This window comes from Cygnus olor, chromosome 18 (genome assembly GCF_009769625.2).
Source record: "Cygnus olor isolate bCygOlo1 chromosome 18, bCygOlo1.pri.v2, whole genome shotgun sequence".
Classification (NCBI taxonomy): Eukaryota; Metazoa; Chordata; class Aves; order Anseriformes; family Anatidae; genus Cygnus; species Cygnus olor.
The window spans coordinates 9,232,984-9,247,862 of NC_049186.1; the positions used below are offsets into that span (position 1 = coordinate 9,232,984).

A 14,879-nucleotide genomic window follows, 5' to 3' on the forward strand; every position below is an offset into this window, starting at 1 on the left:
TTGCTGTTCTGGTCATTCTGTCCATGAATTCCTGAGTCTCAGCAATAGAGTTTAAATGAAGGTAATACAAGCTCACAGGGAGCGTATTCGAGTTTTTTAGGCAGACCTCCACATCTCTTTGAAAGATAAATCAGAGCAAAAGAAAGTATTAAAAGCTTTCACACACACTAAAACATTTCCTCATTTTCCCCAGGGCTTTGTGCACGCAGAAGAAACTGCTTTACTTTCTGTTTACAAATATTTGTCCGGACAGCAGCTTAAAAGGGAAGGGTAGGGTAGGGGCTAAACAGATTTTCTTTTTTTTAAACAAACAAAAAAACCCACCCTACCTAGAAACGTATGAAAAAACAATTTGTGTATCACACTTCTATTCCTAAAAACAAAAACAAAAAACCCTACCAGAACTTTACATTCTACATTACATACATCAGTTTTGCAGATGCAGAAAGTGGACTCTTTTTCAGGCGACCAGCATTCCAACTGCACTTCAAAAAGTTTACTGCGTATACATGTCTATATTAGATGTTATTATGATACTTTTACTCTTCCAAATATTTTAAATCAGCATAATCAACAAAAATACAAGAATACATCCACTCCACTAAAAAGAAAATATGAAGTATTTACATTCCTCTCTTCTATTTTCAGAGGGCCATGGAACTGCTTACTCAGCTCTAGCATTTAAATTTGGCTCCATGAATGCCTGCTGAACACCCAAGGAGCTGCACCTGAACTCCTTCACCTGCGACTGACTTTGAAGACAACTCAGAAACTGCAATTCAACACAGAGGCCGTTAACTTTGAGCTGGTTCCTGCTACATTTGCTAGCAAAACTAAACTGTATTTGCTACAAATACATAAAAATACATTAAATACATAAGAATAGTCTACAAGTGTAGACTAGCTGAGGATCCCCACCAATGTTTTTCTTGATGAAAATATTCATACAACGTTCAAAACAGGCCAATGTCTTGATTGACTTCAGACAGCAAAAAAAAAAAGCAATAGTAAAATATTAGAAATTAAGAGCACTACCTCCACATAGGAAAGAACTGCAGCCCATTTACACTACAGGTAGCTTGGCACAGATTGCTTTTACATTATAGATAACATGGAGCAGTGCACCAAAGGGCACAAACAGCATTGCTACCACATGTTCACAGTGAGAAAAGTTGTAGCAAGTTCCTAAAAATGGGTGCATGGAAAAACAAACAAACAAACATAATTCAGAGCAGCTGACAGCAATTTAACAAACCTACAGAAGATTGCTATGATGTAGTTATATCTAGCGCGAGCCCACCTACAGGCAACCAACACTACTTTGTGGGTATGCGCAGACAACAAAAAAACGTGACATGCAACAAGAGCTTGGGATGGCTGTGGACACAACTATTGTCCAAGGTCCCAATTCAGGGACTTTTTTTTTGTGTCATGCTCACACAATAACCCCCCATCTCTACAAACCTACCTGAGGCAGACCACCAAGTTACTACACTTCTGAGAATGCTGGTTCTAGCATACAGAGAAATGAAGGTGTTTAGTTAGAGAAACTGGCCACCACTTCTGGATGCGCTTGAGAAACACTATTGTTTCATTGTCCTACAACAGCTACAGTCAGTCTAGTCCCCGTAAAGGTATTGTTCTTGCAAATAAAAGGCAAAAGATCTGTATACATTTTTACAAGATTCCTCATTGTAGCATTTGCAATGATGAATCATACTGTATTTCAAGTGTTATTCATCTGTACAATTTAAGCTAGCCCCGAGTAATCATTAAAGAAAAATATTTGCCAGGAAAACATATCCCAGAATACATAATTCATTTACTTCTGAAACAATAAAATGGTTCACTATAATTAAAATATTTACAATATAGTTATTTTTGTTAAGAAATTTAAAAAACATCCCAATAAAATGAAGAAAGCATGCCCTTAAAAAAATAAGTAGGTGTTCAAATAACAACAACAAGGTTAGAAAAAGGTAATTCCATAACGTACTGTTAACACCCTATCTGATACAAACTGCACCTATTCTTTAGCTATTTAGGTTCATACTGCTAACAAAGATACAGCTCACCTCTCAAAAGCTGACAACTCACTATTAAACTGATAAACAGATACTTATTTCAGCACAAAGGTGATGCATGCAGTACAGTTGAAAATGAAACAGACCTCTAGCTCTGGAAAGTTCAAGACAGTAACATCACAGGGATTGCTAAACAATTACCTAGGAAGTAGTTAGGGCTTTCACAGACCTTAAATCATGAAAAAGGGGATCAGATGAACATATCAAGTATTTAATATCTTGATAATTGCCCAAAGCTCACAAAGAAATGAAAAAGAGCAACACTTCGGGAAATAGGTCTTCATAGGACAGACTTGGTTTTGACCTTTTATCAGTTAAACACTGAAAGAAAAAAGAATCACTGTAGGAATCAACAAGTAATACTGTACAAATATGAAAACAGTTTAAAAAAAAGATGCTTTTCTTCATGGTTAGACCTTCATGGTTAAGTGCAAGTTTACTTAAAGTTAAACACAGCAGTTTCACATTCTAACAGTTCATTTATTTTTAGTTAACTAAATAAAAAAATACATCTGATATCATTCTTAAAACTTCTCCTCACTTTGTCTATATATAGCCATTTTCGGAAGACGTCTCTAAAAGATATTCAACGTGCAACACAACGCGTCTCTCTTGCTAGAAATACACTTGCCCTACATTTAATTTCTGAGTTCCTCCTTCACTGTAAATATTTTCAAAAATGTATATGTGTTAAATAGATAATGTGAGCAAAGATCTAACTTTTTCACAGCACAGGCTGCTCAGTATAAGCAAAGCACAGTATATTATATCAATCAGCTATCACAGCAAGCTGGTCCTGTACAAATCTGGTGGCGACACACTGTAAAATTAGAGGATCCCCCTCTTTTATAGAGGAATCTTTACACAAAATGCAAAATCCATCAGGGAACATCAATGATAAACCATTCAGAGTCAATACAAATACATTAATTATCAAATCGACAGAGAAAGACAACTAAAAAAAAGGTCAAATCTTCCATGCAATTAATTCATCATCAGCAGGTAACTCGTTAGATGAAAAAAAATATTATCTGTAACTCCAAAATCTTTGCAAATAGGTGCCATGTAGATTACACAAGGAAACATCACAATCTACATAACCCAATTATTATCACATATGAATTAACAGAAAGTCTTCTGAGCCTTTTTAAGCAAGAAAATATTAGCATTAATGAAGTAGCCATGACATTGCATCATTTCTTAGAATCAAGGATTTAAAAAAAAAAAAAGTTTCAGCTAAAAGCTGAAGAACTCCTTTTGTTCTACATGTAAGAAGTACTCCTGATCTTATCTGAAAGCTTTTCTTAGAATTATATTATGAATCATGGCCCCTTAATTCCCTACTTCTTCTATATAGGATCAAGGTGATGAACACACAGAGCAAAGTAACAGGTGGGAGTTTACTTTTATTTTTTTGAAGAGGAGTGTGGAGTTTCTTTCTTCCTGTTTGTTCTTCAACTTCTGTCCTCTATCTACCTTTAACTGCTTGCACTCTTTGCACGTTATACGGCTTTAGTTCTTATAGAGCACCTCTGCTATAGAGGACAACTTCTTGTAAGCCATATACTCAAATCCGTAACTATAACATCGTAGACGCAGCATTACAAAGCCAAGCATTCAAAACTTCAGAAACGTGAGAATTAGTGCTGTCCCTGCAAACCTGGGTCTTGTTCACTGCTGCAACCTTAGAGTCCGGGCACCAAAACATTCCCAGCTTCTCGTCTTGCCAAAATCAGTCTCCACCTCCTGTCCATTAGTCCTGGGTGGTTCCTTGTTTCAGGTTACGCCCTTCTTCTCCACCCTCACCCAACTTTTGAACCCTCAGTATTCTGGTTTATGCCCTTCTTCACACCACCAAGGTTAGCATTAACAGGATGAGGCAGTCTCCCTGCACGCTCAGCTCCTGTCCCCAGCTTTGCTGAATCAGGTACCACTTCTTTGCTGACTCAAAGACATCTGCCTACTACCAGAGCCCTGTTTGATAATGTCCTGACCAAGAATACAAGATGTGAGACACAAAATTTTAATCTCCTTGAAACAGGCTGGATTTTGACAGACACTTCCCAAAATAAATCCAGCCTAATTTAACCACTGAGCATGAAAAATGTCTGTTAACAGGCTGCTTAACTTAATAGCAACTGAAAAAAATGAGAAGTGCCAACTATAGATGGTGTCACGGGCTTCAGCTTGGTGTTACAGGTTCAACTATAGTTCTGAATTCCACTGACAGTGAATAAAAAGCAAAGATGCTCATGCAGACAAAGCAACTCAAAATTGTGTTCAAGTTACATGAGGCAGAAGCAACTGCAGGAACCGTCACTCCTACTCACCACACTGCTCAAGTGCGGATGTAACACTCACAGGGGTCAAACTGGCCAGGGCCAATTTTTTCCATCTACTGCTACTCCGTCAGAGTGATGCAGGCGGGTGCAGAACACAAGTAAATCTCCAGTCTTGGCCCACACCATTACAAACTGTTTAAATGTGGAGAGCAAGTTTCTAAATTTCAACAAACATACGCAAAATATAAAGCTTTTGAAGGGGTCCAAAGCACTATCCCTGCATAGATTAAGTTACATTATACTGATACACAGGAAATAGCTGACTTATTCTACAGGATGAACAATTCACCAGAGGAAAGGAACTTTCAGGAAAAATGATAAATATTGTAATGAGGAAATCCGAGGCACATATTCACAATGCCACATTCAGATCTCACAAATGAATAGAAATTTCTTCATGATCTCTTGGCCACAGAAGCAAGTGAGACATGGGTAAATAGGAATATATTGCAGCTCCTCAGGCAGAATATCCATTTGCTGTTAGGGAGGGGTACCAAAAACTTTGTCTTAAATAGGACTACAGAAATTTTAAGCTTCTCTTACCACCCTCCTTAAGACAGGTATGGGGAGGGCATTAAGAACAGCAAGAACAGACAATTTAAGGAGAGGTGAGAAACTACACAACTATTTCATGACAAGCCAGGTATGATGCTTATACCACTGATAATTACTGTAAGCCGCTTTTTCCTTAAAGGCCTTCTCTATCCCTTTTTGCAGAACTAAGTAGAAACCAACAATATTTTAAATCATCCTTTGACCCAGTTCTTAAGTAGAAATCTCAAACGTGAAAGATTCTCACAAAAAAGGCTACCATGGAACATGACATCACAACTTCAGGCTAAATCTCAGCCAATCCTGCATTAGTACAATCACAAAAATTTAAATCCTTCAACTTTTTAACAAATACCCAATTATTTAAGACATGCCCAAATTATTGCCTGGCATCTTGAATTTACAGATGGCATTTGCTTCTATAAGAACACATGGGCATTTCACATGTGCAGCAGCATTAATTAGCTTGACCAGAGGTCAATAGCAATTTTCCCCAATCCACACTTTACCAACAGTTTCTTACAAAAACGTGTGATATATACATTTGAAGATTCTGTTCACCCAGATGCCTAACACCTTGTACTTTACTGAACATCCAGAATTGCTGATTAGACATTTGGGAACACTACTTATATGACCCATTTGAAATTCTGAAAGACAGCACTTAGAATTTTTACAGTTGTTCACAGGCTTTGATTACTAGGAAGATTCTGTAATAGCAGCATAAAACATTTGTTAACTTCCTCCTAGAATTCTCTAAATAAAAGTTCTAGAAAATTTCTACTTTAACATACATTATACCTGTCTTTGAAGTTTGGTTATTTAATACCTCATACACCGTGAGCCCCAGCTCGAAGGCGGCAGTCTTTCTTAATTTCTTAACAAGTAAAGCTGAGCAAGAGCTCTCCAGCATATTGCAGGCCCAGGTCCACCACATCCATTTAGATGTTGTACTTAACAACATAAATATATTGTGTCTTTCTTAAAATATATGCCTGAATATTAGCATGATCAAAATGCAATCATTACTACATGGCTAAGAGCAGAATTTGTAACCAGCAGCATGGAATACAGTGGAGATTTCTGTATGCTTTAGCCCAAGTACAGGACCCTACTTTAGTTTTCTGCTTCCACTCTAAAAAAACACAAAACCGTATTGTCCCTTCATGTCCCTCTGTCAGTGCAGCTCCTCCGGCTGGCTCCTGAACACTTCTGCCTCTCTCTGTCCTGTTTCACCATTATCAGTGACGTTTTCCCGCTCCAAATGACCATCAACGCCTACCCTACATCAGCTCCATTTTCACAAAGTTTCTTAGATCACATCTGATATCACCTCTTATAAACCACGACAGAAGTACTTATGTAGCTGCTAAACAACAACAAAAAGGATACCTTACTATTACTACACCTTAACATTTCTACACCTAGGCACAATGCTACTACCCATTTAGCCCTGCATACAGTTTTCTATAAAACATTATTTTAATAAACCCATCAGAGAAAATAGCAGGTAAGATCTTTTTCTCTGAAAAGCAAGATTTATGTGCATCATAAAATTAATTGCTTCAGAACAATAAAAGGGTAAAAAATGTCTGTTAAGAGTCAAATTGAAAAATTATTTGCCATAAGGACACCTAAATGTTTGGCATAATTAACATGACAAATTTCTAATCTCAGGCAGTTACGCATGAATGTAATTCTATACATTTTACCTGGACATGTTCAGTTCTTTTAAACACACATTTAAGAATGTATTTATTTTTTTAAACAAGCCATATTCATAAGTACTCTAACCCAGATATATCTTTCTTTCCCCACCAAGAAAGATGATTCATTTTAGTACATTTACATTTTTCTGTGAAAACACTTGCACGTAGCACCTTTTACTCAAATGAAGCAAACTTTTACTGAGTACACTCCATCTATCGCTCCTATGATTTGCACAAAGTAGCAGTTTTGCCACATGCAACTTTAGAAGCACACAGCCTGGTCTTTATTTGTATTATTAAAAAAATCACCATGTTGGCTCAAGTTTTCAGGAAATGTCCCTACTATTACTGATGCAGATTCTCACCTCCAATTAAATACGAGCATGATTGCATCTATAATTGCATTTATTTATGCACCTATTCGCCAAACTCCGCATCGAGTAGCTAGGTACGTTGAAAAGAAGCATCATTACAGATATAATTAGTTCTGACTCCACTTAACTGCATTAGTAATATTAAAATCTGGGTCAAGGCAGAACAAAAATGAATGTATGTCACTGGTTTAGAACTGTTTCCTGCGATGGGCAAGGTAGGCCCCCAGCCCCACAAACAGCCTGCTGTTCCGCAAGCACCTGGCTGGCTTAAGTCACTGCTCACCCACACACAAGCCCACCCACAACAGACCTCCTCTATGCCCAGTTAAAAAGAGGGATGAGAGGAAGAGATTGATTTTAACTCGGATATATTCCTCGGCCCATCCTCTGTGCCAGCACAGCATGGAACAGAGAGATGCGTGCATCCTGAAAACGGTGCTGCGGGTGGGAGTGCTCGCACCATGGCACTGTCACTCTGCTCTCTGTGGCAATACGGCACCACACATGCTAATTTAAGCAGGAATAGTAGAACCTGGGTACATATTTTTACTGTGACCTGTAAATAACAGTTTGTAAGTGCTCTGCATATTTGAAACAACTTAAAATAAATTCATTATAGAAAGTACACACTGAACAGCAGCAAATGACACCACCAAAGCCATGGTTGGAGTGACTTTCCCTTTCTGCAAGAAAACAATCCTTGTCAGTTGTGTTAAATACGTATTGATCGAGAGTCTTTCCAGAAAATTAATGACAGGATACAGCTATATAAACTGAAGTACTGCTTTTTCTGTCACTTTCAGAATTTTGAAGATATGAGTAACACATAAGCTGAGCAATACTTTTACACACTTTTGGGGAGATCAATCCTTTTAGTTTAATTTCCCTGAGCAACAACCAAAAAAATCTCTTAAGTAGTTTGAAGTAGAAAAAAGTAATTGCCAAGAACCTGCAGCATGCTAAAATACAGCTGATAGCGTAACACAAATATAGTGTGTGAGAGAGAACTGACCCTGAATCACCCCAAATGCATAGTCCCAGAAGGCCCAAAACAGAACCACGTTTTCTGTGGATTTACATTCAAGAAGAACCATGTCCATGGGCAGAAAGTCAAAAGATAATGGCTCTAAATCCCAGCTTTACCTGCTTTATCCTTTTTATGACCTTAACCATGTCAATTCTCCATTCTGGGCCAGTTTCCCCACTTAAACTGAGATGATAATGCTTAGCCAATTTAGTCCTGAGCTTTGTTATCTACAGATGAAGATTTCTTTAAAGTTACAAGCATTCTTATCTATACTTTCTCTGAGAGTATTTAAAGTTTAAGTAGCAAGAAAAAGTCAACAGTTTGCTTCCTGGAATACGCTATCGTCAAACATCCCACAAGATTTTGATCCTCTTTCCCCAAGAGGAAACGTGCTCTGCTAATAGCAGAAACAAACAGGAGCTGCTTCTGTATGCATTATCTAATATTACTGACATTAATCTTCACCAGCCTCTCAGAAGTCACTAAAATGATCTCAGACACCGCATGTGTCATGAACGCTCAAATTTTATGTAATAAAGCATGCACAAAACAGCCGGCGTAGCAATGTACACGTGCCATGAAGTCGCGTCAGAAGTCAGGTCATCTCATTATTGCGATGACAGGAGGGAAGACACCCAAAGAAATTACCCACATCTTCAAACACATGCAAGAAAGATGTGGCCCAATGGCAAGATGTCATTTCAGGTAAGATGGCAAAGCAAGGATAAGGATACACTTCAAAGGCCATGAGATAAAACAGAACAAAACATTAAAAGCTGTCTTCTTTTAGGGATCAACCCATTCACCTTAAGGACACAAAGATAAAATGTCTTCATCTTGGGCCTGATCAGATTTTCAGTGATTAGCAAAAAAGAAAATAGAAAAGAATTTCTCACCAATGGTTCAGTTACTCAGCTACGCAGACAGCCATTATGGTATAGCTTAAGCTCTTTAAATGTAACTGAAAAGTACAATTCTGAAAACTAGTGACAATTTTTCCAGCCCAGAAATTCTATTTTATTCCCCTCCCAGTTTTATTTGTTATTTTCTAAACATTAGGGATGGATTTCCCATACGTCTCCTACATATGTCCCGGACATTACCTACAAACATAAATCCTCCACTAGGCTTTCACTCGATGCTTTCCTGATTCTAAAATTAAGGACAAATATTGGGCCTTCTTACTCCTTTAACTGGAAGCTCATGTAGGATGGTTTTCCTACTATGATTTCCTTCTCTGAATCCTTTTTGATCTTTGCCACTATATCCCATTGCATATCCTTGAACACAAATACCTAATTTCATATCCAGACAAATAAAACTGTCATATATGCTGATCCCATTGAAACAAGCAGTTGAGAATGCTCTATACAGCTGCTCAGTTGTTTACTGCAATTCTACAGTCTGATTTATATGTATATAAATATCTACAACTACATACTATATATATACACATACACAAAGTGTATCTCTCTATATACATACAAAACACACACTTAACACTTTAATGAAAATATGGAGCACCCATCATCCCCTACACACTCTTACTACTAGATACACGCCTATTGACTTTGTAATGACTGGACTAGTTTCATGCAGCTACTATGTAATTTATTGATTCCAATCTCTTAAATGCTAGTTTTTAGTAAGTCAAGTCATTAAGTCAAATACACCTTAAGTGAAGGAACCCCATTGTTTTACTGTTGACTAAAGCCCATCTAAATACAGGCTGCTGGTCAAAGCAGCAGTCCTGCCCTCTCTTCAGCTTCTCGTGGCACATCCCTTCACCGCAAAAAAAAACATTTCTTCTTGGTAGGATTAGGGTTCAGCTCATCACATAGCTAGCTACATAGTTGCTGGAGTCAACACAAGAGACTGGGGAAGAAAGCAAAATCAGGGTCTACAAAAAGAAAAACAGAATTCTGACTTTAAGCTGATCTAGACTTGCACTACCACTTAAGTCAACTACAAAACCACAGCCTTGACACTCAAAATACTACTTTTATCCATCCATCAGTAATACTGTTCCTACAATGAAACTCTGCTATCCATAAACCTCAGCCCTGCCTCTAACAAAATTAAAAGGTTTGGAGATTCTACATTATGTTGCAAAACCTGAAGAATATTCTGTTTTTTATCTAACCAATATATACCTTTCTCAAGGATTATTATTAGCATCATAGCAAGACTTCCTAGGAACTGATTAAAAAGTAGCACTTTCTGCCTTCAATAGTATAACCTTATCGTAAAGTACCACCTTTGTACTGTAAGAAATTAAGATACAGTAAAATCAACAAGAGAGAAAGGAGATGAGATGTTACCCATTTTCTCCAACACACAGATCCAGTGCTTTTTATTTCCTCAATTAGCAAACTCTGCCAGGCAACCTGAAAGCCTACAGTAAGGAGAAAGCCGGATCTAACAGCTCTTCAGGCCTGCCTCTGACTCTTTACCAACAAAACTTTCCCAGCCCGTTCCCACTCTATCTGTGGGATATTTATTACAACCTTGTATAGTACAGCGTAACTGTGCTTTGTAGCTATCAGAGTATCTTCGCTTGTTAACTCTTCTGACAACAAATGCTAGCTGGAAGACCTGAACTAAATTAAATTATGCATTAGCCTTTATTTACTCAATATAGTTTAGTATTCACGTAGCTTCGCGGATTTCAAAGTGACTTTGAAATTATCTTTCTACTTGATAAGGACAGCCTTACAGACTTCATTCAGATAACTGTCACTGTAAGTGAAAGCAGTCAGATGTAACTAGTTCACCATGAGAAAATTCACAGGTTAAGACATACAATATTTACTGAGCAACTGAAAGCAATGGTCATTGCTTGGTTTGAAAAACATGAGATTAATGTAGTCTTCAACACTGAGGGTGGCTTTAGAAATGAGTATAGTATATTTACAAATCCACAAATTCAATAAAACACCAGCAAAAATCACAGTAAGAATGGAAGGGGATGACTGCACTTGCAGTTTTTATTGAATTCAGATATACTCAGAATTGGACTAGATAAAATAGCAGTAAAAAAATCCAGAGTTGAAGGAATTTTCCTTACATTACAGCTTCCTTGGATAACATTATTACAAGCTGCTAAGATAAATTCTGGAGAAGACCAGCACGATTCTAGACTTTAGCTAATTTAAATTATGCTACTTATATTTTAATCATAAACAAGCATTTACACCCCCATACTAGAAGTTTCATCAGAAGATATAATTTTTGTATTTTAACAATAATCTATAGCTCAAGACTGTGCAAAATGCATCAACATACACATCACTAAAGACGTGGGTGATATTTACAACAGACAACTAAGACTACAAGCAGAAGAATAATCTTTGAAGAAACGTATAACACAGATGCACTGTAAACTAAATAAAAACTTACTAGAAGTATGCCACCGCTGTGGTTTTTCTCTGTTATGGAACCCAGACCTAAATAAACTGTTAAACACTTAGTGTAAAGGTATGCCAAACATTTCTCAGAACTTTCTTAAGGTCCCAACAAAGAATCAACCTTTTTTGCAAAATGAGGCCTAGGTTAAATATTTTATTTGGCTCCTCAAGATGGACTGAGAAGTTGGGCACTAGCTCCAGATCAGTTCTTGGACTCACATCAAACATTACCCTGTCATTTATCCAGTCAGTCAAAACAATGTTTTCCATCTAAACCTTTAATGTTTATGTCCTGAAAAACTGCTAATTGAATCCAGTTCTTGAAACCCATTCTTAATCTATACCATCTAATTTAGAGATAATGAACAGAAAAGATAAGTATTACACAACGTTTACAGAATTAATCCTATAAATATTCAAGCCAAAACAGAAGACTGCTAGTGTCATAAAGCCAAAGAAAATTAAGATTATATAGCATTTGTAAGTTTAAGAATAAACTTTTAAAAACACTGAAATATACAGATTCTTTTAATTCCAAACAGTTTTAGAATTCAAGAGTTCTCAAACTGCTTTTCCAATCAAACAGGGTAATCGAAACCACACAGAACCCTTAAAACTATTCCTAGGCAAGAACTGACAACATGTCAGCTCAATTAATAGAATTAAATACTTATAACAGCTTTCCTTAAACATGTAAAACTTCCTTAGAACAAATGACTTTATATGGAACAACATACAGTTAGCTAAAGCATAAAATACCTCAAGTCTTTCTAACTTGAGAAATAGGCTAATATTTCATATAAGCTTCCAAGTAGCAGAACTGGTACCCAGCAACTGCAAAGAGCTGCTAAATGTGGCATAGTCCCTATAAAGACAATTTTGCCTGCATCCATCCCTCCGAAAATATAAAACAATAAAAATCTCAGAAACATTCCTCAAGAACATACCTGCTTCTTCTGGGGAGTGATTGCTCAACTACACAGTCTCTTCAATATATAAAACCACAGCCTATTTCTGGCTCACAATCACATTCCCTATAACGTATTTATATTGTCAAAGACAGGATTAGATGACTTGCTTAATCCTTAATAAAAATAATATAAATATAAAACAAAAAAGAACACAAAATAGAAAGGTGAAACAGACAACTGCGTGAACAGTATTTTCCATACTTTTACAAAAGGCTCCAGACTACTTTTTAATGTTTCAAAGATAAGCATGTCTGAGCACTCACTGCTCAGGAAAAAAAGCATTAAAGTATTGCATCAATAAAGCAATAACCTGAAGAGAAAGCTACAAAACACTCTGCAAAAACAAGGCAGTGCTGTTCCCTGCATCAGTCCCAGCTATGCTTAATTTAAGAGCTCTATTTCTAAGTGTAATATATAGATACTCACAAATCTCAATGAAAACTAGACTATAAATTGAGTCAAAGTACTTTCAAAGTAAAACATAAGCAGATGCATTTTATTTTTCCCTATAAAAACAGCATACTTTGAAAAATATGTGGGAAACCACCTCTTTTTATTAAGACATTAAACTAGAAGTATTTCAGATACACCAAAAGAAAATAGATTAATTCTTTCAGGTTTTTTGTGTTTTTCTTTTTTTTTTAAACGCATTTGTTTGGTAAGTTGGCTAAATACACTATTTGCAGACCAGAGTACTTGCAGCATTACCCATTATCTTCTAATTGCTTACCTTCATGCTCTCACAAAACACAAAATATGGTTTATCTTATAGTGGGAGGGTAGGGGACTCACAATGGTTTTAGATAGCTCTTTTCTATAAAGCAGTCTGTATTTTTTTTAAATAAAGCTCTTGTAGAACTTCCAGTATTTTTTTCTCTAAACCTATTTACCTGGATTCTTATATGTAAAAGAAGTTACTTTAAATACATAGAAATAACTTATTTTTCTTCCCACCACCACGTAGATGATCAGTTTTTATGATATTTTCAAATATTAGAGGTCAAGTGACTATTAGATGTCTTCTGAAAGAGGGCTGACCCCATAAGGCACTATATCAAACGAACAGTACACAGTCTCAACTAAGGAAGTTGGCTTGAAAAAAATACAAACAAACAAAGAAATCAAAACAAAGCGTGTGACAGTTTCTTTCAAGTTCACACTGAGAAGACGAAGGGGGGAGGAAAAAAAAATAAAAAAAAAAGCGGGGTTAGCCGGGAAGTAGGCTCAGCTGCCCGCTGCCTCAAAGTTTCCCCCGGCCCCGGCTCTCCCGCTCCGGGAAGCTCCGGGCTGCGGCAGCCCCGAGCAGCCCCCGGCTTCCCCTCGCCCCGGCCCCGCCGAGACATTTCGGTGCCGAGGCGCTGACCCCGCGGTGCGGGGCAGCGGGAGGAGAGGGTAGAAGGAGAAGGAAGAGCTCACTTTTTTTTTAATCGTTTTCTTTCTTTTAATTGTCCCCCTTCTCCCTCTCTCCCCCCCCCCCCCGAGGCCTGAGACTCCTCCAACCCCAGGTTCAACCTCAAATACACATGGAGGGAGGGAAGGAGGGAGGGAAGGAGGGAGGAAGCTCCCCGCAGCCTGCTCCCCGGCCGCTCTCCCCGCCGCTCCCCGGGGACCGCGGGCTTCCCCTCCCCGCGGCCCGAGCCCCGAGCCCCTCGCTCCGTCCCGCTCCCCCCCGGCCCAGCTCGGCCCCGGCGGCAGGCCCGGCCGGGTCTCCCCGGCGCGGCGCTCAGCCTCACCTGTCAGTCGCAGCTTGACGGGCCCGTTCCTCCGGGCCCCCGGGTTGGACATGGCCCGGCCGCGGCTCGGGCTCGGCGCTGCCCGGCCCGGGGCTGCCCCTGCCTCTGGGGCCGGGACGGGGGCCTGGGGGAGGGGACGCGTTAATGGAGTCGGGCTGGGCGCTCAGGGCAGCGGCGGCCGCCGGAGGAGGAGGAGGAGGAGAAGCCCGGATGTGCCCAGCGTCGCCATGAGCGGGGCCGGGGCCGAGGAGGAGGAGACGCGGCCGCCTTCCCTTCCCTTCTCTTCCCTTCCCTTCCTTTCCCTTCCCTTCCCCGCCCCCTAGCCCGCAGCCCGGGCGGCGAGCTCAACAAAGCCGGGGACGGAGCCGCACGACCGATGGATGGACGGACGGACGGACAGACAGACGGCCGCCTTCCTTCCCTCCCTCCCCCGGCCTGCCCTGCCCTGCCCTCAGGGGAGGCCGCCCGCCCCCCGCCGGGCCCGGCAGCCCGGGGTTGTCGCTCCCGTCTCCCGCTCGTTGTCGGGGCCCGGCTGTGAGCGGAGGGCGGGGGGGCCGCGCCGGGTGGCACCAAGCCGCCCGCTCCTCCTGGGAGAGCTGGGGGCGGCGGGGGGGAGCGGGTGAACTGGCACGGCCTGAAAGGAGGGAGGCGAGAAGTGGGGGGAAAAAAAGGAGAAAAAA

The 14,879-nt window shown here is 39.6% G+C and overlaps 1 protein-coding gene across 1 annotated transcript in view; it reads right to left on the reverse strand.

The window, feature by feature from the left end:
• The window catches only part of SMURF2 (SMAD specific E3 ubiquitin protein ligase 2), a 65,543-nt gene extending 50,903 nt beyond the window's left edge, over positions 1-14,640 (reverse strand). The window contains exon 1 of the mRNA XM_040530872.1: positions 14,200-14,640. Within this exon, the coding sequence (XP_040386806.1) occupies positions 14,200-14,251 (52 nt within the window). The 5' untranslated portion in view covers positions 14,252-14,640. The remainder of the gene's footprint in view (positions 1-14,199) is intronic.
• Between the last annotated feature and the right edge of the window lie 239 nt (positions 14,641-14,879).